At 38.3% G+C, this 24,903-nt stretch overlaps 2 protein-coding genes across 2 annotated transcripts in view; both read left to right on the forward strand.

Moving 5' to 3' along the window:
• LOC136120396 (zinc finger protein 721-like) overlaps window positions 1-3,243 on the forward strand; it is a 48,149-nt gene extending 44,906 nt beyond the window's left edge. Inside the window, 6 exon segments of the mRNA XM_065873809.1 lie at window positions 923-1,049; window positions 1,251-1,311; window positions 1,696-3,003; window positions 3,005-3,042; window positions 3,045-3,101; window positions 3,104-3,243. Of these exon segments, the coding sequence (XP_065729881.1) occupies window positions 923-1,049; window positions 1,251-1,311; window positions 1,696-3,003; window positions 3,005-3,042; window positions 3,045-3,101; window positions 3,104-3,243 (1,731 nt within the window).
• Window positions 3,244-9,138: 5,895 nt separating this feature from the next.
• Window positions 9,139-22,611, forward strand: LOC136120397 (zinc finger protein 791-like). Its single transcript, XM_065873810.1, is given in 6 exon segments — window positions 9,139-9,216; window positions 9,698-10,045; window positions 19,963-20,089; window positions 20,294-20,354; window positions 20,742-20,956; window positions 21,128-22,611. Coding segments are annotated over 6 exon segments (2,313 nt in total).
• Window positions 22,612-24,903: the final 2,292 nt, after the last annotated feature.

Here is a 24,903-nt window from a genome sequence, read left to right on the forward strand (position 1 = left end):
CCACATGTAGATGTACTGGCGGGAGGAGGTGAGTTCCATGTCCCTCCATTCCTCCATCTTGTTCTCCTCTCCTTAAATTGATTTTTAATGTCAGCAGGGATGAGGATCGACTGTCATGGTGTGCCACATGGGCTCTTCTGACATGATTATCTCAGTGTGTATGCCTGTGTGTTCCCAGAATTGGCAGGAAGCTGCCCTGAGGTGCAGGAATGTAGGGATTTTGTGGTTTAAGTTGTCATGCCTTCTTTGTCATGTCTGAATTCTGTTCCAAATAACTTTCTAGTCCATTAAATTGGACAGAGAGACAAAGGAGGTACTGAATCTGTAATACATATGACACAGGGCAAAAGCAGTGCTTCTCCCCAAGAATATTTTCATTCAGCCAGTTGTATCTTGTCACTTTTAATGTCCTAGAGGACTGTAGGATCTGTGACTAGCTGGACCTTGTTAAATGTTACATGCCAGAGGCCTCCTGGACTCTCATGCCTGGTAATGGGAAGAGAAAAGCTTGTAGTTATTCACAGTGGTTTATGCATTGAAACCTCACACAGATTTGACCCCTTGTCTCTTGGAGTGCTGGAATTGGTGGGTAATAAGGAAGGAAATGAAATAATTTTTCTCATAAGGAATTGATGGTCTTAAAATGATAATATTGGTTTCATTTGTATAGCATTTCTGTCATTTCCCAGTATTCTCTGAGCCCTGCCATTAGAGAGAAATAAAATGTAATGTGATCACAGTAAAAATGTGTAAATAATTTTCATGTCTTTATGGTACTGATAAATTAATGAGGAAGAAGGTATGGACAGAGGGTGAGTAAATGTTTGGAAAGGACAGAATCACACATAACCTTCCCATAAATGGAATATAGGTGTCCAGTGCTGTCACTCATCCTACTGTACACATACTTGGGATGTTTTAGGACTCAGTGACCTGTGAGGATGTGGCTGTGAACTTCACCCTGGAGGAGTGGGCTCTACTGAATCCTACACAGAAGAAACTCTACAGAGATGTGATGCAGGAAACCTTTAGGAATCTGGCCTCAGTAGGTAAGGATGGGGACTTTCCATCAGTTACTCAGATAGAGATCAAATGCTTCTTGCTCATTGATGTTCTAAGTTGTGTAATGTGAGAAGGGAGGATGTTGGTATATAAACCAGGCATGATCACAGCTAACAGTGTACATAGAGTCAAATAATATTTCTTTAATTTCCAATCTTTGGAATCATTTTACTGGGTCTGCATTTTAGGAACAAAATGGGATGATGATGACATTGAAGAGCAGTACAAAAACCAGGGGGGAAAACCAAGGTAAGTCACACTGACAATAGAAAGCTTTGACTCACGTGAGAATCCTGGTATATTATGAAATTTTAAAAACGTGCAAACGAAACAAATAGCCCTTTCTTCTAATTTAATTATTCTTAGAAAGTTTCTTTCAAAAATATTTTCTTAAATGTTATATAAATGTCCAGTATTTGCAAAATAATTCACTTGCAAGCAGTATTAATAAACCCTGTATTTGAATATTACTTTTCAATAGAAAGGGTGCAGTCCGTTGCGGAGCATTCAGTATATTCAATTCCTAACAATTCACACAAATTAGAAAACCACACTATTCCTATCAATTGTAATAAATGCAATACATATAAAATGATTAATAAATCATTAATAATGTGCTTCTCACATTTTCAGAAATCATACGGTAGTGAGATTCTCTGAGCGTAAAGACCATAATCCATGTGGAGGAAATTTCAGCCTTATTCCACCTCTTGATCAGAACAAGAAAACTCCTGGATTAAAACCATGTGAATGCAGTGAATGTGGACAAGTCTTCATGCATCATTCATCTCTTAATAGGCACACGAAATGTCACATTGAACACAAACCTCAAGATTTTAAAAAATATGATCAGGGACTGTATAATACATATAAATGTAAGGAATGTGGGAAAGTTTACAAATATTACAGTTCCTTACAGAGGCACAAAAGAACTCACACAGGAGAGAAACTGTATGAATTCCAGCAATGTGGAAAAAGCTTCAGTAATCATCAAGGTTTCCAAACACATGAAAGAATTCACTCTGGAGAGAAGACCTATGAATGTAAGCAATGGGGTAAAGGTTTACGTTCTCAAAAAGGTTTCCAAAAACATGGAAGAGATCACACTGGAGAAAAACCCTGTGAATGTAAGGCATGTGAGAAAGCATTGATTAAGCCCAGTTCTCTTCAAATACATGAAAGGAGTCACAGTGGAGAGAAACCATATGTGTGTAAAACATGTTGTAAAGCATTTAGTATTCCCAGATACCTTCGAGAACATGAAAGAACCCATACTGGAGAAAAACCCTATGAATGTAAAGTATGTGGGAAATCCTTTGCTTCCACTTACGTTCAAGTGCATGAAAGAGCTCACACTGGACAGAAACCCTATCAATGTCAGGAATGTGGGAAAGCCTTCGTTTGTCCGTCAGGCATTCGAAGGCACATGAGACTGCACACTGGAGAGAAACTATATAAATGTGAAGAATGTGGGAAAGCATTCAATAATCCCAGTTCTCTTCACATACACAAAAGGACTCACACTGGAGAGAAACCGTATATGTGTAAAACGTGTTCTAAAGCATTTAGTATTCCCAGATATCTTCGAAAACATGAGAAAACCCATACTGGAGAAAAACCCTATGAATGTAAAATATGTGGGAAAACCTTCAGTTCCACCTATGTTCAAGTGCATGAAAGAATTCACACTGGAGAGAGACCCTATAAATGTAAGGAATGTGGGAAAGCCTACATATCTCTCTCAGGCATTCAAAGACACATGAGCCTGCACACTGGAGAGAAACCATATAAATGTGTAGAATGTGGGAAAGCATTTATTATTCCCAGTTTTCTTCAAACACATGAAAGGACTCACACTGGCGAGAAACCGTGTGTGTGTAAAATATGTTCTAAAGCATTTCGTTTTTCCAGTTCTCTTCAAAAACATGAAAGAACTCATACTAGAAAAACCCTATGACTGTAAAATATGTGGGAAAACTTTGCTTCCACTAATGTTCAAGTGCATGAAAGAACTCACCCTGGAGAGAAGCCTTATGAACGTAGGAATGTGGGAAAGCCTACATTTCTGTCTTAGGCATTCAGAGACACATGCATACTACAGAGAAACCATGTAAATATGAAGAATATGGGAAAACCTTTTCTGATCTCTCTACTTTGCAAAAGCATGAAAGGGTTCACTAGATAATAAATATAGTTTTTAAAGAGCCTAGGAAAGACTTCAGTGGGCCCACATACTTATATGTGAAAACTCCCATGAAAAACAAATATAAATGTCAGTAACATGAGGTAACTTGTTGGAAAGTAATCCAAGAATAATGTTTCAGAAAATCTTCAATATAAAAGACTTGTTATAAAAATTTATAAATATATGTGTTTACTAAGGATCTTTATGAAAGTGCCTTTCTTGATGTTGGATTTGTACAAGTTACCCTCAGAAATGAATATTTAGGTGAGGTAATTCTGGAAGTCATCTTTTAATAATAATTCATAAGGTTACAAGGTAGTGATTTTTCCTTTAATCAGGTAATGATATTTTCTTTTTCCATTTTTAAGTCTGTTGGACCTATGGGTGATTAAAGTGTAGTTGTTGTGTTTTTTTTAACATCTTTATTGGAGTATAATTGCTTTACAATGGTGTGTTAGTTTCTGCTTTATAACAAAGTGAATCAGCTATACGTATACATATACCCCATAAGGTGTAGTTCTAATAGGCAATTAGGCTTGGTATTTGTTGAGATTTTCCTACTGGCCTTGGGTGGAAGTTCTTGGATATCCTTGATCTGTTATATATACTGTACCTTTATTACAGGAAGATCTTTTCTGGGTGGTGGTGAGTATAGGAGCCTTTTTCCATTTTCTATACTGTTAAACACTTGGAATAATTTTTTCTGTATGGCAAGGTTGTCAAAGGGTGTACATTCACGTAAATTATGTTTTTCCATTTGCTTCTTCATTCCTTCTGACTGGTATTTGGTGAATAGAGTTTGAAGAAGAGAGACTTGTGATAGGGCAAAAAATCTAGAGTTGGAGATATCCTGCCTGTGAGTAATATTAGGACCTAGATTTTCCACAATCTATCCCCTTTGTGGTTCAATGTTAGAATTAACCAATAGCGTCACCTGTGTACAATTTAAAGGCAGATGAGAAGAAGGCATACTTCAGATTTTGGAGCCACCATGCTGGGAGAGAGACAGATACCTAGGAGGTTTGAGGACACCACCTTTCATCCTGTTTTCCAGATTCTGTGCCTTTGTATTCAAGAGTATCCTCAAAACCACCACCAACTGTTTGATTTCTATTATCAGAAGTGTAGTTTTCCTCTGATGTTTTCACAATTCTACATCAAAATCTGTTAGAGTTTGAATTTTTCTGTGAAGCCTTCTGTGTCCACTTGGAAAATAATTCAGAATTTCATGGTTTGGAGTATTGTTTGATTACCCTCTTCTGTAGATTATAGCTTCATCATGTCTAACTTGTGTAGGAAACACCTTATGCTGTTAACATTGCTGGTGAGTATGTTTTCCTGATTCACCATGACATTCACAATGGTGCAGCGATGAAAAATGACATGGGAGTTTGCTGCATTTGTGCAGTGGCTGCCTTGACCCACTCCTTCTATATGAGAATAAGCCCCTTCCTCATATCAAGAAAAGTATGGGTGTTTTCTGTTACTTGTAGCTGAATATAATCCCTCTTTGTTTTCAGTTATGTTTGATTGTACATGATTAAAAGTATGTTCATTTTTTGGTGAAAGAAATGATTCTGTAGTTGTTTCGGAGAGATATTTTATCAACTCTTTCCTAAGCTTTCGTATGCTAACAAATACTATAGTTTATCTTTTCTCAGAATATATTTTAAAATACCCATTATAATTATAGATATTCAGATAAATTTGCATTTTTATTCATTTAATCATTATATTTTTGCATTAGTATTATCATGTTCAAGTATTTTTTTCTCAGAGAAATTTTACTTTTTTGTAGTTAAAATTTTTGATTTGAAATTCATTTCTCATTCACTCTTAATACCAAAAATGTAAAAATTTTTCAGTGCCCTCTGCCACTGACCCATAGGATCATACCTGTAGTCAAAGAGGGGAGTAGAGGGGGCTTCCCTGGTGGCGCAATGGTTGAGAGTACGCCTGCCAATGCAGGGGACACGGGTTCATGCCCCGGTCCGGGAAGATCCCACATGCCGTGGAGCATCTGGGCCCGTGAGCCATGGCTGCTGAGCCTGCGTGTCCGGAGCCTGTGCTCCGCAACGGGAGAGGCCACAGCAGTGAGAGGCCCGCGTACCACACACAAAAAAAAGTGAGTATAATGAATTTTAATAAGAATGAACACAGACCGCAAAGGACTGTGAAGTATAATAGCAACAGGATGCTGAAATGGACTTCTTATAGGATTTTGACTCTTGTTAGAGGATATGATTGCTATTTAACCAAGCAAGATGTTTTTCTGTATTGAATGCTGTGAGGAGGTAAACTTTTCTCTCATTGGTGATCGTAATTGTTGTTTTCTAGAAGGTAAAAACGAGAATTAGAGCGAAAGTTTTTTCATAAGACATTCCAGTCAGTCATATTAGTAAGAAAAGGAAAGTACTGGTCATTTCTATGATTTGGAACTTTTATCTTTTACCATTTTTAGAGATAGTGTTACAAAATATCCATATAAATGTCTTGGTCCTTCATGGCCACTGAGTGCCTTGATGAAGGAGGTGTATGACATTTTTCTTTTCAACAGGAAAAGACTTGGCCTTACAAAGAATACAGGCCAGCTCCTGGTCCTTTGGAACAGCTTTTGCCTTTCCTACTTGTTATCTAAACACTGATGTATTTCCTGAGATACCAAGCAGTACCTCAGTTATAATATATAAATTTACTGTTTAGTATACTATGTAATATTTTTAATATCTCCTTTATGACTCAAGTGAGGCCTATAAGTTTTGGTGATTTGTGTCATTTCATGTAATATCATAATTGAGTATAAAAGGAGATATGGGAAATTTTTAATGTTTTTTCCTTTAAGCAGGACGCCTCTCGTTTCGATGATCCACAAAGCCCACAGCACATTTTGCTGTTCACAGGTTTCATTTCCATATGCTTAGACTTCCAGCATATTTTCTGGAAACCTGGAAAATAAAAGTAACAACTTCAATTTTTATTAAAGAGCAGAAGAAATTAAATATTTTCCATGGTGTTTAGTATTAAGTAAAAACCAGGAGAGAAATATACAAGGACAGTTGTATGCAGCATAAGGAGTAGTAAAAGGGAAGGTTGTAGTGATATACACCATGATTAAAACACTCAGAATAGAAAGAAATTTCTTACCCTCATAATGAACATCTGTGGAAAACCCAAAGCTAATATTTTTAATGATGAAAGATTGGATGCTTTCATCTGAAGACATGGAACAAAACAAGGATATCTGGTCTTGCCACTTCTATTTGAGAATGTACTAGAGATTTTAGCCAAAACTATTATACAAGAAAAGGCAATAAAATGCTTAAAGATTGGTTAGGAAGATGAAAAACTATTTCCATTTCCAGATGAGATATCGTCTATTCAGAAAAGACTAAAGAATTTTTTTTTAACGTATTAGAGCTCATTATTGAGTTCAGCAGAGTGATAATATACAAGATCAAAATATAATAATTATTTTTAGTGTATTTCTATACACTTGGAATGATATAATGAAGCTAAGACATGCACTTCTAATAAGATGAAAAGGAATAAAATAATTAGGAATAAATTTAGCAAAAGGAATACAAAATGAATATTCAGAAAACTACAAAGCATGGTTAACATAAATAAATGAATGTAAGATAAATGTGAAAACATCCTAATTTCTTGGATCAGAATATTTAACACTTGAAATGGCACTGTGTGGTTTCATTGGTATGAGGTACCTAGAGTTGTTGAATTCCTAGAGACAAAAAGTAGAATAGTTTTTGCCAGGGGCTGGGCAATGGGAGAATGAGGACTTGTTGTCTTACGGATGTAAAAAATTAATAAACAGAAACCTAAATTAAATAGGAGACCAGAAGGGAAGCTATCGCACCCTATGAGGATAGCTGAGCCCAACAGAAAGAAGGAGGGCTTTTTCTTCTTGCCTCAAGATCTTGGCCAGTGAGAAACTGTCATAACTCAGCCAATGAAAAGCCACTGTACTTTGAACCCTCAGTTGCTCAGATCATTCTTTGTTTACGATAGCCCTCCCAACATCCTTTTCCCTTCTTTAAAAGAGTCGTCTCCTTGTTCCAGGGATCTCGCATGCCAAGGTTGCAGATCCCAAATTACAATTCTTTGCTCGTCCTGGATAAACCCATATTTTGCTGGAGAAATAACTGGCAGTCTATTTGTTTATCTCAACATGTTTGTGGAAGATGAAAATTGGAGATTGGTTTCACAATGGCAGTGTATTACATAGTACTGAACTTATACACTTAAAAGTGGTGAACATGTACATTTTATGGTATGTGTATATTACTACAATTATAAGTAAAATTTTTAGGGCAAGAGAGTGAAAACACAACCCACAGAATGGAAGAAAATTTTGCCAATCTTATATCTGAAAAGGAACTTGTAATGAAAATATCTAGACATAACAATTTATAAAAATCAAATAATTCAATTTAAATATGACAAAGGATCTGAATACACATTTTTCCAAGTAAACTACACAAATGTTCAAGGTCATATGAAAAGATTCTGGATATCATTAGTCATCAAGGACATGCAAATAAAAACCACAGTGAGATTCCACTTGACAACAATTAGGATGGCTAAAATTAAAAAATGAGGCAATAAGTTTTATCGAGGATACATGGAGAAATTTGAACTCTCATATGGGGTGGAATGAAGATAAAATGGCGAAGCTGCTCTGGATAAAGGTCTGGGAGATCCTTAAATATTAAACCTAGAATTATCATATGACCCATCAATCCCACCTAGGTACATGCTCAAGGAAATGAAAACACATATTTGATCAAAACTTATATATGAATTTTGTAGTAATGTGATTCATAGTGAGCAAAAGGGAGAAACATCCAAATGTCAATTAACCGGTGAATAGATAAACACAACATGTTTTATCCAATCAGTAGAATATTATTCTGACATAAAACGAAGGCAATATTCACGCATAGTTGTCTCTTGAAGAAATTATGCTGAGTGAATGAAGTCCTTCAAAAGGCCATATATAATTCTTTTAATATGAAAGAGCAGAATATGGAAATAGAAAGTAGAGTAGTGGTTTTCTAGGCTGGGGGATTGGAATAGGAGGATAAGAAGATTAGCAGTGATAGCTAAAGGGCAGAAGAGTTTCTTTTTGAAGTAACAAAAATCCTCAAAAATTGTGATAATTGTGTGTATCTGCAAATATACTGAAACCATTAAAATGTACACTTAATAGATGCCTTCTAAAGTATGTGCATTATGTCTCCATAAAGCTGTTCAAATAAATCAATGCATGAAGTATTTTGCAATGTAAAGGAGTTTGCAGTTCAATCTCTTGGGAATATAAGACTTTCCAGGTTAAACACATGCATCACCTCAGTTAGTCCCCTTTATTTTTGTTTGCATGGTGAGTATGCTTAAGATCCACTCTCTCAGCAAATATCTATTATACAATACAGTGTAAGTATCAGAATCATCATGTTTTCATCTTTAGATGCAATTTTATTAGTGAGTTATATTTCAATAAAGATGGGGGCAGGAAGAGTTTCTAGGTGCATTCCAATTTTAAGTACAATTTATAGTTTTTCTTCTGTCAGTGGAAATAGGAATACAATTGCCATATATATATATATATATATATATATATATATATATATATATATATATATATATATATATATAATAGCTGTTGACATTTCAAGGTTTTCTAGGCACACAGGGAACACTGATCTAAAATAAATTTCCTTCCAGTGTAAAATGTACGCCTGAGAAGTTAATGCACACACCTCACAGCCTGTGGTTTGACTGAGATTTGTCCTGGCACCCAGCTGACTGATTCAGACCTCCTACCAGAGCCAAGAGCGCTGGGATTAGGTACCTTAAATACTTAATGAGTGGGGATGGGGCAGGGATGGGTGGAAGGTTCAGCGCTGTCAAGGACCAAAGATGAAAATGGAGCCGGCCCTTTACTACAGATGGTGAGTTCACATTTAAATGTCTGCGTTTCTTAACAAGAAGCACAGCTCCAGGAATGGCCATACAGCCAGCCTTACACCAAGCCCTTGAGCCCTGGAGGACATAAAACCTTGTTCCAGGCAGGGCAGGCCTGAGCCATCCTCTTATCTGTACTTGCTCCGTCTTAAAATTGAGTCAGGAATCCCAGTGCACGAGGAGCTGCTAAAGACAGCAGAGACAATCCCGGGGCAGGAACATTTTCTGTCACAAACCAAAAGTGCCAGGCGGGGACAGGTCCCATCCCAACCGCGGAAAGTGGTTCCGCTGACTCAGGCTTCCTCTCCCAGGCTGTCACTCAGGCATGAGGGGGTGGGGCACTGGGACCTGTCCAATCAGGAGGCCGGTGAGGTGAGTGGGCGGGGCGACGCGGCGCACCGGCGTGGACGTCGGTTCTTCCCACCGCGTTGGGCTGGCGGCTTACTTACCCTTCAGGGTCTCTGGTAGAGCTTCCGTCTCTTCTGTTCCGCTCTGACCTGCTCTGGTGGTTGGAGTCGAGGGAAGGACGCAGGAAGACCTAGGAAACCTCGCAATGGTGAGTGTGCTGCCCCGGGGAGCGGAGACGGGGCGGAGGGACTGGTCGGAAGCGTCCGGAACCGGCCTCTTCGCGGTCAACTCCGGAGTCTGCGGACCCGAATCCACCGGGAGCGCCGCGCGGACCTCAGTCCCCTCCGATTTGCAGCGTGCGGGCTGAGCCGGCAGCCGGGACCCGGTCCATGCGGGTGGCGTCTTCAGCCCGACCCCGGAGCCCCTCTGGGCAACTCTGCACCCGCAGCCCCGTGTCTCTTCCAGATTGTGCGTTGACCACGGGGAGGGTCATTAAGGGACCATTCTGTTTACTATAGTGGAGGGACCAACTATAATGTCCCTTGTCCTTTTAGTTTGAAAGGAGGTTTTCATTTTTTATGGATTACAAGTTTATATCCATTACTGTTTAAAGGATCAGATCTTGCAGTAGTTTCCATTGTAGAAAACTCCTAAGGGAGGAAAGTATCTAAGGACTCCCTGCCCGCATATCCTCCTACACTCTTCCACTGTTAACTCCAGCCACCCTCAGATAACTAGTTTTGATTACTACTTCATCATCCTTTTAGCGTTTCTTTATACACAAACAATCCAGTGCGAATGCCTGTTTTCCTTACAGTTTTTGCTCTTGGAATGATTACTTGGGATCCGCATATTTGATATTTGACTACTGAAAGTTAAGCCTCACCCCTCCCTTTTCCCCTAGTGCTTCTTACCTGGACGGGCTGATAAGAAAGCCTGGAGGCTCCTGCCCTGTGAGCTGCTGTTTGCTGGGGTCTCCTCCTGTGCACTGTGCTGCCCTGTATTGCATTGTTGACCCCACCAAGCCTGGGTTGTATACACTTAGAACTCCGAGTTGGCAGTTTCTGTTAATCCCTTGTTACCGAGGTCCAGCCTCAGCAGGACAGGATTGCCTGAGGGGAGACGGAGTCGGCGAGGACAGAAGACACAACACCCCTTAGGATGCAGGAATTCTGACAAACTTTATTGCACACACTATACCTTTTTATACTTTCAAAACAATAAACTGATTTTAATTTATTACTTTATCAATCATCACCATCATTTTCTCAGACCAAAAAGAACCTTTTACATAAGCATTTCACATACGCAGTTTACATAATTTTCTTATTATGTCTGTAATTGTCCCTTGTGATTGAAAGCAATTGTCCCTTGTGGCTAAAAAACGTCCTTTGTGGTTTCCTCAAAATTCTCAAAAGTCGTCATGTCCTTTTCCTTGGTTCGCTTTGCTTCAGTGCTTTACTCCCACATACTCTGCGTCAGCGCCCTTTTCTTTGTAAGTTTCACCTCAGTGGTGCAGGTAAGAAGCCTTGTCACGTCTCACTCTTGGCTTAACCTAAAGACTCTTAAAGCTTTTTAATGTTTAATCATCATTAAATCAAAAGCATTTCATCAAAGCATTCTTAAAACTTCGTAATTTTATTTATATACATTTTCATAAAACACAAAAATATATACTAACAGGTGGACACAATTTATGTGGCCACTCACTACACGTACGGGGAAGCCAAAGCGGTGGGTTTGGGGGCCATGGTGGTAAACATTGAATCTTTAATCTAGACTTTAGATCTTCCTAAAAATATTTACAATAGATCTGTTGTCCCTTATACTTATTAATATACAACCCAGGTTTACAGTTTAACTTTAACGTTGCAGCTGTATGTTCCATTAAAAAGTGTTTCATCATAACTTTATTTCTTATTAAACTTCCCTTGTGCCAATACCAATGTACTCCAAATATATCTTGCACTCCCCATTTTGGTCATATATCATCAAACTTTTCCATTAACGTAGGCTGTTGCAATATAAACATTCCTATAGCATTACTTTTAATCCAATATGCAGGTCAATAAGTAGGAACAGCTGGTGTAGTTGGAGGGGGATTTTTAGGTTTTTCCCACTTTACTCTATATAGAAGCCTTTCTTAAAATCCCCCATGAGTAATGGGAATATTAGTACTAATACAAGCAAATACTCAGAGCTTTTATTATATACATGGGAAATTGAGAGAATCCACGCTGTGGGAAGCTTTGCTTTCCCATGACGTACATACCCGTGCCTGCCATGCAGGCACTATTGTTCTCAGCCTTGCTGAGGCCCAGCAGTACTTTTCAGGGGTCTCAGCTTTGCTGAGACCCAGCAATACTCTTCAGGTGGCTCTCCACACCTTGTACCTTGGGAGCAGGAATATGAGAATGGGGCCCTCCTTCCAGTGGTCCTGGGTTGATGTCTGAGCTGGAACCTATCTGTGTTTAGAGTGAAGGTGTGACTGAAGCTGGGTTTGCCCAGACATTAGTGTTGAGGGAAGGACTGGGGGAGTAGGAGGATGATTATACCCTGTGAATGAGGTGAGCCCAAAAGACAGTCACTACTTAGAGAGCAGTTTCTTCAAAGAAAGTGAAAGAAAAGAGACAGGGAAAAGCAGCTAGTAGGTGGTGAGATTCCAGAAGGCTCACCAAAACTTTTTAAGTAACTTTTAAGAGGCTGTTGCCCGTTCATCTATTACAAAGCTCCTTACCCTCTGGGTTATGATGGACAACACCCACTGTCTCAGTCTGGCACAGCAAAGAGATTAGTTCAAACCCAACATAAGTGAGTTCCTTAAATTCTATAAAGCAGTCAGTGTCATGAGGAGGCCTCTAAACCCGCTGGCAGTGATGGGAGGCTCTCTGGAGGAGGGCCTTAAGTTGTCCATAGGCTTCTGATGCAAGGCACTGCCCAGGTCCCATCTTAATATGCCATTAAAGCTGTAATTGTCTCCAGGTACTGGGATCTCTTAAAAATAGAGGGCTCCACTGAGGTGCCTGTTATGGCTTTGGTATTGGAAAGAGCATGCCAGTCAGTTCAGACTGACTACTCACACCTACTTGTTATATGATGGAGCTAAACCTTGGCCCTCTGGCTTATGCCTCCCGGTGGAGAGATGACATTTCTTTCAACAGTCCTTTGAAACATGCTGTGGTGGTGGAAGAGCCATTGTCTCCAACACCTTCTTTCCCTGGGTAGTTGCTTGGGATTAACTGAATGCACAGGTCTGGGGAAGTGCATAGACTAAGGATGACAGTACACCCTGAGATATTGTCAGGGTGTATTGGAACTCCGTGGAGAGTTGCTGCCCTTCATCCCTCAATTGGGACAGCCTTGGTAGATAAGCACACCCATGGTTCACCACACCTAAGGAAAAATCAGAAAGTCCTCAGGGGTGAGCTGTACAGATCTGTCATCGTCTTCTTCTTTTGGTGTAGACTTCAGCGTTTTTAGATCGGTTTTAGGTTTAGAGAAGAACTGAACAGAAATTATAGAGAGTTCTCACACAACCCTTCTCCATCCGTACAGTATTCACTGTTTTTTAAATCTTGTAGGACTGCTACATTTGTTAGAATTGCTGAACCAATACTGATGCATTAAAAATGCACAGGTTGGGCTTCCCTGGTGGCGCAGTGGTTGAGTGTCCACCTGCCGATGCAGGGGACGTGGGTTCGTGCCCCGGTCTGGGAGGATCCCACATGCCGCGGAGCGGCTGGGCCCGTGAGCCATGGCCACTGAGCCTGCGCATCCGGAGCCTGTGCTCCGCGACGGGAGAGGCCACAACAGTGAGAGGCCCGCGTACCGCAAAAAAAAAAAAAAAGTGCACAGGTTGTATTAGTGTGGACTTTTGTATTGTGTTATGTAATGTATGGATTTGACAAATACACAATATGTGTCCATCATTTATGCACATGTAGTGTAATTTTACTTACGTAAAAATACTCTGTGCTCAACCTGTTGATTCATCTCTTTCTCTAACCCTCAAATCCTTTAAAACAAAAGCCAAAAATCTTCACAGCCAAAGATATTTTTATGGTCTCATGCTTTTGTTTTTTCCAGAACCTCATATACTTGGCACCATACAGTATATAACCTTGTTAGATTGGCTTCTTTCACTTAGCAATATACTTTTAAGCTTCCTCCATGTATTTTCAAAGCTTGATACCTCATTTCTTTTTATCACCAAAGAGTATTTCATTGCACTGATCATTTATTTATTAGACTCTTGAAGTATATCTTGCTTAACTCTAACTCTTGCCAATTATGAATAAAACCTCTACAGATTTTTGTATACAGGTTTTCTGTGAACATAAGATTTCAATTCATTTGGACAAATAGCAAGGAGTGTAATTGCTGAATCTTACTATACATAATAAGAGTATATTTTTTGAAAGAAAGCTCCTGTCTTTCATCGTTAGGGTACCAATTTCCTTCCACCTCAGCAATGACTGAGGATTATCTTCCCATCTTCACCAATATTTGGCATTCTGAGTATTTTGAATTATAGCCATTTATAAGTGTGTCATGATACCTCGTTGTTGTTTACTCAATTTCCCATTGACATTTGATGTGGAGTATGTTTTCATGTAGCATATTTCTTTTTGGTGTATCTTCTTTGGGGAGCTGTTTGTTCAGATCTTTTGCCCATTTTTAATTAGGTTGTTTTTCTTCTTACTGTTGAGCTTTAAGAGTTCTTTGCATCTGTTGGATACCAGTCATTTATCAGATAAATGTTTTGCAAAGATTTTCTCCTACTCTCTGACTTGTCTTTTCATTTTCTTAACACTTTTCTTTCTCAGAGCAGGAATGTTTTCATTTCAGTGAAGTGAAATTATACCTTTTTCTTTTACAGACCTTGCATTTGGTGTTATATTTCAAAATTCATCACTAAGCCCAGAGTCACCTACATTTCCTTCTGTATTATTTTCTAGGCGTTTATTACTTTTGCATTTCACATTGAGATCTATGATGTGTTTTGAGTTATTTTTTGTGAAATGTGTAAGGCCTGTGTCTACATTCATTGTTGTGTGTCTGTGTGTGTGCATGTGTTTTATGTGGATATCCGTTATTTCCAGTGCTATTTGTTTAAAAGTTTCCCTTTTCATTTGAATTTCCTTGCCATCTTTCTCCAAGTTCAGTTGAATGCATTTGTGTGGGTCTATAGGAAAGCAACTGATTAACCCTCAATCTCAGTCTCTTATTGATTCCAGGAGCTATCTCTTTCATTGTTTATTCTTTCAGACGTTGCACAGGGATAATCATGTTATACAAACAAATGTTATAGATTTAGCTACAGGATTCATGAAGATGTTCATTCTCAGGAGGAGAAAGTTCCCTCTGTTAGTAGTTTGTTTTCATAAATGGATGTTGGATTTTATCAAATTCTTTTTCATTTTCATTTCGCCCTCTGTCCCTTTCTGATATTTGTACTTTTTCTCTTCCCTATTTTCTTAGTTATCTTGACTAGATGTTTATTAATGTCATTAATCTTGGTAAAGAACTAGAGTTAGGGACTTCCCTGGTGGTCCAGTGGTTAAGGCTTCTCGCTCCCAATGCAGGAGGCCTGGGTTCCATCCCTGGTCAGGGAACTAGATCCCACATGCATGCTGCAGCTAAGAGTCCGTATGCTGCAATGAAGACCCCATGAACCGCAACTAAGACTGGGTGCAGCCAAATAAATAAATAAATATTTAAAAAAAAAAGAACAAGAGTTAAAAATTCTTTTTCTCCATCGATATCCCACAGTTACCTTACTTTTTTTCTAATTTTTATTATTTCTTTTATTCTGTTTGCTTTGCGTTTCATATGCTCTTCTTTTTATCGTTTCCTAAGGTACATGCTTTTACGTTATTGTTTACACATCTTGGTGTTTTTCCAGTGTATTTGTTTTATGGCATAAATTTCCCTCTAGGCACTTCTTCTGCTGCATCCCACATCCTTTGACACATTATGTTTTCATTTCATTTAGTTCAAAATAAAATTTATATTTCTTGAGACTTCTTTGATCTTCTGTATTATTTCTAAGGGTGTTGTTGAATCTCCAGGTATTGAGAGGTTCTCCAACTCTTGCTGTTATTGATATCTAGATTAATTGCCTTTGAGGTCTAAGAGCATAGTTTGTGTGATTTTTCTTCTTTCAGATTTGTTAAGGTATGTTACCTATCCCCAAATGTGTTCTGTCTTAGTGAATGTTCCATGTAAAGTTGAGAAGAATGTGTATTCTGCCCTTGTTGCATAAAGCATTCCATAGGTTACAGTTAAGTTGAGTTGTTTCATGGTGCTTGTTCAGTTCAGCTCTGTCCTTCCTGATTTTCTGCCTGCTGAAATTTATAGCTTGTGATAAGGGGGTGTTCATGTACAATTATAATGGATTCATGTATTCCTCCCTGCATTCTTCACATCTTTCCTTAAGTACTCTGCCCCTTTGTTGCTATGTATGTACACATGAAGGATTGTTATACCTTCTTGGAGAATGGACCTTTTTGTCCCTATGTAAAGCCCCTTTTTATCGCTGAGTTTTCCTTGGGCTGAAATCTCCATTATCTGAAATTATATACCAATGCCAGCTTTTTTAAAAATTAGTTTTGGCATAGTGCATTTTTCTCCATCCCTTTACCTTTCATCTACCTGTGTCTCCATATTTAAAATGGGTTTTTTGTAGACAACATACAATTACAGTTTTTAGAATCTGATATTACTGTATTTGTCTTTCACTTGTATTGAGACCATTGATGATTGAAATGGTGATTAATACAGTTGGATTAATATCTACTGCACATTCTCCTGTTTCTATTTGTTGCCTTTGTTCTTTCTTTCATTTGCCTTCCCCCTTTTTTCTACCTTCTCTGGCTTTAACTGAGCATTTTACCTGATTCTCCATTTTAATCCTCTCTTAGCCTATCAGTTACACATTTAAAAAATTTTTTTTGGTGGTTGCCCTTGAGTTTTCAGTATATATTTAGAATTAGCCTACGTCTTCTGTCAAGTAATACTATACCTCTTCATTGGTTGTACAGGTATCTCATACCACACTAGTCTCAATTCCCTCCTGTCTTACCTTACTTATCCACAAGGCTTTCATTACCAGTGTCATTGTTGTTAATATTATTTTACACAAAGTCTTATCTGTTATATATGATAATATTAAAGATGTTTATTTATTCCCCTCCTAATCCACCTTCATCATTTGTATTCTTTCTTATGAATTTTGAACACTTGTTTCAAAGTAGATGTAGTAATGACAAAGTCCCTCAATTTTTGTCTCAGAAAGTCCTCAGTTCTTCCTTGTTTTTTAAGGATAATTGTCCTTGATGTAGTATTCTTAGAGTGGTTTTAATATCAGAACTTTAAGCATTTCAATCCACTCTGTTCTTGCTTGTTTGTTTTCTGAAAAGGTGTCAAGTTTAATTCTAATTTCTCTATACCTGAGGTCTGTTTCCCCCTCTGGCTTCTTAAAATATGTTCTTTTTGCATTTGATTTTTCTCTAGTTAGAGTATGATATACTTTAGTCTTCTTTTTAGGTGTTTTCATGTTTAGTGTTCACTGAGATTCATGGATCTACAGTTGTTGTCTATCATTAATTTTAGAAAAATCTCAGTGATTGTTACTTACATCTTCTGTTTCTTTCTGTCTCTCTTTTCCTTCAGTTATTTTCATTATGTGTGTTTTTAATCTTCTGTTAGAAAAAGTTATGCTAGGATTTATGGATAGCATGTTCTATCTGTTTTGTTCCTTTTGTCTTTGCATTACACTCTGGTGAAACATTTTTTTTCAGTACAGTGCTTAAGAACAGAATATTTGTGGCATATTTTAAAACGTCTTTATTTTCTCTTTCCCAGTTCCAGAGACACCAGTTTGTCTTTTGAAGTCATTTGTCTCATGGCTCTAGGAAGACTTTCAAATGTTTTCATTCTCTTCTAGTAAGATTGAAAATCACAACTTTTAGGTTCATAAACTCCAGAGCGTAAGTTAGCCAGGCAGCAGCTAGCATGGCTGCTCAGGAAACATTAGGTCCTGCAATTGCAGAATGGAGACCTTATGTTGTTTTGGAGGAAACCACTGATGAAACCTTTACATATTTTATAATCATGGACAAATTCACCATCAAACCATATGAACTTAAGTGAACTCACTCGCAATCTGTAGCTCTTAACCTTTTCCTCAAGGGAACAGGGTTTGATCAGAAGGAGCTATTCTGGTTATTATCTCCGTATGTATTCTACAGTTTGGCTGGAACAATCCCTGAGGCACATGAGTGGAGGGATTTTGCGGTCTAAGTTGTTATTCCTTTTTCCTCAGATCTGAGCTCTAAGTTTAGAATAACTTTCTAGCTGCATGAAATTATACATAGAGAGAAGGGAAGAACACAGTCTGTGATCATTATTACACAACTTAAAAACAGTGCTTCCCCACAAGAAGATTTACATTCAGTCAGGTGCATCTAATTACTAATAAAGGGCTGGAGGACTTTGGAACAGTGGGGCCAGCTGGGCTTTGGTAAAAGTTTGATTTCTACAGGCCCCCTGGACTCTCATGTTTGGTGATAGAACTAGGAGGAAAAGCTTCCAGTTCTCCTCAGGAGACTCATTCATTGAAAACTCATGCAGATTTGACCCTCTACCTCATGGAGTGCTATAAATGGTGGATAATAAGGGAGAAGATTAGATCACTCCCTAACACCATACACAAAAATAAGCTCAACATGGATTAAAGACCTAAATGTAAGGCCAGAAACTATCAAACTCTTAGAGGAAAACATAGGCAGAACACTCTATGACATAAATCACAGCAAGATCCTTTTTGACCCACCTCCTAGAGAAATGGAAATAAAAACAAAAATAAACAAATGGGAGCTAATGAAACTTCAAAGCTTTTGCACAGCAAAGGAAACCATAAACAAGAACAAAAGACAGCCCTCAGAATGGGAGAAAATATTTGCAAATGAAGCAACTGACAAAGGATTAATCTCCAAAATTTATAAGCAGCTCATGCAGCTCAATAACAAAAATACAAACAACCCAATCCAAAAATGGGCAGAAGACCTAAATAAACATTTCTCCAAAGAAGATATACAGACTGCCAACAAACACATGAAAGAATGCTCAACATCATTATTCATTAGAGAAATGCAAATCAAAACTACAATGAGATATCATCTCACACCAGTCAGAATGGCCATCATCAAAAAATCTAGAAACAATAAATGCTGGAGAGGGTGTGGAGAAAAGGGAACCCTCTTGCACTGCTGGTGAGAATGTGAATTGGTACAGCCACTATGGAGAACAGTATGGAGGTTCCTTAAAAAACTACAAATAGAACTACCATATGACCCAGCAATCCCAATACTGGGCATATACCCTGAGAAAACCATAATTCAAAAAGAGTCATGTACCAAAATGTTCATTGCAGCTCTATTTACAATAGCCTGGAGATGGAAACAACCTAAGTGTCCATCATCTGATGAATGGATAAAGAAGATGTGGCACATATATACAATGGAATATTACTCAGCCATAAAAAGAAACGAAATTGAGCTATTTGTAATGATGTGGATAGACCTAGAGTCTGTCATACAGAGTGAAGTAAGTTAGAAGCAGAAAGACAAATACTGTATGCTAACATATATATGGAATTTAAGGGAAAAAAATGTCATAAAGAACCTAGGGGTAAGACAGGAATAAAGACACAGACCTACTAGAGAAAGGACTTGAGGATATGGGGAGGGGGAAGGGTAAGCTGTGACAAAGCAAGAGAGAGGCATGGACATACATACACTACCAAATGTAAGGTAGATAGCTAGTGGGAAGCAGCTGCATAGCACAGAGAGATCAGCTCGGTGCTTTGTGACTGCCTGGAGGGGTGGGATAAGGAGGGTGGGAGGGAAGGAGACACAAGAGGGAAGAGATATGGGAACATATGTATATATATAACTGATTCACTTTGTTATAAAGCAGAAACTAACACACCATTGTAAAGCAATTATACTCTAATAAAGATATAAAAAAAAATAAGGGAGAAGATGAAAGAATTTTGTCACACGAAATCAATGTCTTTAAAATGATATTTGTTTCACTTGTATAGCATTTCTGTCGTTTCCCAGCAATCTCTGGGCACTACCATTAATGAGGTATAAGTTATCATGTGATCACAGAAATAATGTGTAAATAATTTCCGTGCATTCATGATGCCATTAAATTTACAAGGAAGCATGGAGAGAATAAGTTTTTCTCATGATCAAGTCATAGAATAACTCTTTGGAAACAACAGGTTCATAAGTAACCTTACTATAAATGGAATATAGATGCCTAGTGCTGTCAGTCTCATGCATCTTACTGTACACATATTTTGGGTGTTTTAGGACTCATTGGCTATTGAGGATGTGGTTGTGAACTTCACCCTGGAGGAGTGGGCTTTGCTGGATCCTTCACAAAAGAAACTCTACAGAGATGTGATGCAGGAAATCTTCTGGAACCTGGCCTCAGTAGGTAAGGATGGTAACGTTCTTTCACCTAGTCAATTAGAGAACAAATGCTTTGTGCTACTTGACATTGTTCTAAGATGTGGAATTAGGGAAGGGAGGATATTGGGATATCAGCTGGGCTTGGTCACCCTAAACAATGGACATAGAATCAAATAATTCTTATTAATTTCTAATATTTTGGAATAATTTTTCTGGGTCTGCATTTTAGGAAAAAAATGGGAATATCATGACATTGGAGATTAGTATAAAAACCAGGGGGGAAACCTAAGGTAAGTCACACTCACAATACAGAGAATTGTCTCAAGTGAGAATCCTGGTAAATTATGAAAATTTTAAAACAAGCAAACAAAACAAATAGCCCCTTCTTCAAATTTAGTTCTTAGAAAATTTCTACGAAAAACATTTTCTTAAATGTGACATAAATGTTAGGTGTTTGCAAAATAGATCACTTGCAAATATTATTAATAAACCCTATATTTGAATATCACTTTTAATAGTAGGAAGGGTGAAGTCCCATTGCAGTACATTCAGTATATTCAATTTCTAACAATTCACACAAGGTGGAAAACCTATACTATTCCTATAAATCATAAGAAATACAAGAAATATAAGATCAATAAAGAAATCATTAGAAATGTGCTTTTCATTTTTCCCAGAAGTCCTATGGTAGAGAGACTCTTTGAACGTAAAGACAGTAGTTCCTGTGGAGAACACTTCAGCCTTATTCCATCTCTCAATCTGAAGAAGAAAACTACTGGACTAAAACCATGTGAATGCAGTGCATGTGGAAAAGTCTTCATGGATCATTCATCCCTTACTAGACACATGAAATGTCACATTGAACGTGAACCGGGAAAGTTTCAAAAATATGGTGACAAGCTATATAAATGTAAGCACTGTGGTAAAGCCTTTAATCATTTCACTTCCTTCCTAATACACAAAAGAAGTCACACTGGAGAGAAACTGTATGAATATAAAATATGTTCTAAAGCATTGAGTACTCTCAGTTGTCTTCGAAAACATGAAAGAACTCATACTGGAGAAAAACCCTATAAGTGTAAGGCATGTGGGAAAGCCTTCACATGGCTCATAACCTTTCAAAAACACATGATAACACACAATGGAGATGGACCTTATAAATGTAAAGAATGTGAGAAGGTATTTGTTAATCCCAGTTCTCTTAAAATACATGAAAGGAGTCACACTGGGGAGAAACCCTATCAATGTAAACAATGTGGCAAAGCCTTCAGTTATTACTGTTCCTTACGAGTACATGGAAGAACTCACACTGGAGAGAAACCCTATGAATGTAAACAGTGTGGAAAAGCCTTTAGTTGTCATGAAAGCATTCAAACACATGAAAGAATTCACACAGGAGAGAAACCCTATCAATGTAAACACTGTGAGAAAGCCTACAGATACCACAGTTCTCTTCGAACCCATGAAAGGAGTCACACTGGAGAGAAACCTTACCAGTGTAAACAGTGTGGAAAAGCCTTTCAATGTAAACAAACCTTTCGAGCACATGAAAGGAGTCACGGAGGAGAGAAACCCTATGAATGTAAGCAGTGTGGTAAAGGCTTCAGTTATTTCAGTTCCTTCCAAATACACAAATGGCATCACACTGGAGAGAAACCGTATGTGTGTAAAACATGTTCTAAAGCATTGAGTAGTGCCACTTCTCTTCGAAATCATGCAAGAACCCACACTGCTGAAAAGCCCTATGAGTGTAAGGAATGTGGGAAAGCCTACACCTGGCACAAAACCTTCCAATATCACATGATAACACATACTAGAGATGGACCTTATAAATGTGAAGAGTGTGAGAAAGTATTCCTTAATCCTAGTTCTCTAAAAATACATGAAAAGAGTCACACTGGGGAGAAACCCTATCAATGTAAACAATGTGGTAAAAGTTTTAGTTCTCAAAAAGGTTTCCAAATGCATGAAAGAACCCATACTGGAGAAAAACCCTATGAGTGTAAAATGTGTGGGAAAACCTGTACATGGTACAAAACCTTCCAATATCACATGATAACACACACTAGAGATGGACCTTATAAATGTAAAGAATGTGAGAAAGTGTTCATTAATCCCAGTTCTCTTAAAATCCATGAATGGAGTCACACTGGAGAGAAACCCTATCAATGTAAACAATGTGGTTTAAGTTTTAGTTCTCAAAAAGGTTTACAAAATCATGAAAGAAATCACACTGGAGAAAAACCCTATGAATGTAAGGAATATGGGAAAGCATTGTTTTTTACCAGTTCTTCTCAAAGACATGAAAAGACTCACACTAGAGAGAAACGGTATGTGTGTAAAACATGTTCTAAAGCATTTAGTACTCACAGTTCTCTTCGAAATCATGCAAGAACCCACATTGGAGAAAACCCCTATGAATGTAAAATATGTGGGAAAACGTTCAGTTCCACCTATGTTCAAGTGCATGAAAGAACTCATACTGGAGAGAAACCCTATCAATGTCAGGAATGTGGGAAAGCCTACATTTCTCTGTCAAGCATTTGACGGCACATGAGACTGCACACTGGAGAGAAACCATATAAATGTGAAGAATGTGGGAAAGCCTTCTTTTATCACAGTAATTTACGAAGGCATGAAAAGGTTCACTAGATAAAACCTCTTGTTTGTAAACAGCTTGGGGAACACTTCAGTTGGCCCACATCCTTAGACGTGAAAACTCCTATGAAGAGGTATAAATGTAACATGAGATAACTTGATGGAAAGTAATCCATGCCTAATGTTCCAGAAAACCTTCAGTATGAAAGAGTTGTTTTAAAAGTTTTTAAATATGCTGTGTTTAGCAAGGATCTTTCTTAAAGTGTATCCTTGGACATAGGATCTCTACGAATTTCAAAAATAAATATTAATGTGAGTTCTGTAAGTTGTCTTTCAACAATAGTACATAAGGTTTAAAGGTAGTGATTTTGAGTTTAGTCAGATGGTTTTTATCTCTTTCTGTTTTGAAGTCTGTTGGATCCATGGATGAATTAAAATGTATTTCTAATATGCAGGTAGGCTTAAATTTTTATAATATTCTGTTCATTCTCTGTTAAAGGGTCATTGAAAATGGCAGTTTGGTATTTGTTGGGATTTTTCTACTGGCCTTGGGTCGCAGTTCCTGTATACCCCTAATCTATTATATATATTACACCTTTTTTACTGAGAAAGATCCTTTTTGGGGGGTGGTGGGTATAGGAGCCTTTTTCAGTTTTCCATTCTATTAAAGACTTGGAATAAATTTTTATGTATGGAAAGGTTGTCAGAGTATACTTTTACGTAAATTATGATTTTCCTCTTTGCTTTTTGTCTTTCCTTCTGACTGGTAGTTGGTGAATAGAATTTGAATTAAGAAGAGAGACTTATGGGACTTTCCTGGTGGTCCAGTGGTTAAGACTCTGTGCTCCCAATGAAGAGGGCCCGGGTTCAATCCCTGGTCAGGGAACTAGGTCCCGTGTGCTGCAACTAAGACCCAGCACAGCCAAATGAATAAATAAATACTGAAAATAAGGGAAGGGGGCTTCCCTAGTGGCGCAGTGGTTGAGAATCCGCCTGCCAATGCAGGGGACATGGGTTCAATCCCTGGTCCAGGAAGATCCCATATGCTGTGTAGCAATAAGCCTGTGCGCCACAACTACTAAGCCTGCGTGCTAGAGCCCGTGAGTCACAACTACTGGGCCCATGTGCCGCAACTACTGAAGCCCACACACCCAGAGCCCATGCTCTGCAACAAGAGAAGCCACCACAATGAGAAGCCCGCGCACCACAACGAAGAGTAGCCCCTGCTTGCTGCAACTAGAGAAAGCCTGTGTGCAGCAATGAAGACCCAACCAAGCCAAAAATAAACAAATAAAATTAAATTTAAAAAAAAAGAAGAGAGACTTGTGATAGGACAAAAAATCTATAGAGTTGGAGATACATTGCCTGTAATGTTAGGAGCTAGGTTTACCAGTATTCATCTCCTTTGTGACTCTGTGTTAGAAGTCATCAGTTGCATTACCTGAGTTGGATTGAAAGGCAGATGCAAAGAGGGTATTATTCAGATTTTGGAGCCACCACACTGGGAAAGAGACAGATGAATAGGAGGTTTGAGGACAATGTCTTGCAGCTTATTTCCCAGATTCTGTGCCCCTGTAGTTAAGAGTATCTCCAACACCACCAACAAATATTTGATTTCCATTTTATTAGAAGTCTAGTTTTCCCCTGATGTCTTGACTAGTTCCACATCAAAATCCATCAGAGTTTGAATTTTTCTGTAAGGCCTCATGTCCACTTGGAAAGTAATTCATGTTTCATCATTGGGAGTATTGTCTGATTACCACCTTCTGTAGCTTATATCTTTATAATGTCTAATTTGTATAGGAAACACCTTATGCCATTAATAGTGCTAGTGAGTATGTTTTCCTGATTCACCATGACATTCAGAAGGGTGCGGCCAAAGAGGTCAACATGGGGGTTTGTTTCCCTGCTGCACTGGGTAGTGTCTGCCTTGACCCATTGTTTCCATGTGAGAATAAGCTCCTTCCTCATATCAGGAATACTGTGGTTCTGAAACCTAATGGTGTATCCCAAGTGGGATCTACCTGGAGACATCCTCGTTTGTATAAATCACATCATTTCCTCCCATCACCATCCGTAGACTATTTCCAGCTCTCAAGCCTACTCTGTGCCTGCTTATGTGGAAACATCTTTAGAAATCCATGTATATCCCACTCTGGAAAATTTCCTGAGGCAACACCAGTGACTGTGAGTTGAGAGGGTAATAGAAACAGTTGGCAGAACCTATGTTATGGGCACATT

This window comes from Phocoena phocoena, chromosome 3 (genome assembly GCF_963924675.1).
Source record: "Phocoena phocoena chromosome 3, mPhoPho1.1, whole genome shotgun sequence".
Lineage (NCBI taxonomy): Eukaryota > Metazoa > Chordata > Mammalia > Artiodactyla > Phocoenidae > Phocoena > Phocoena phocoena.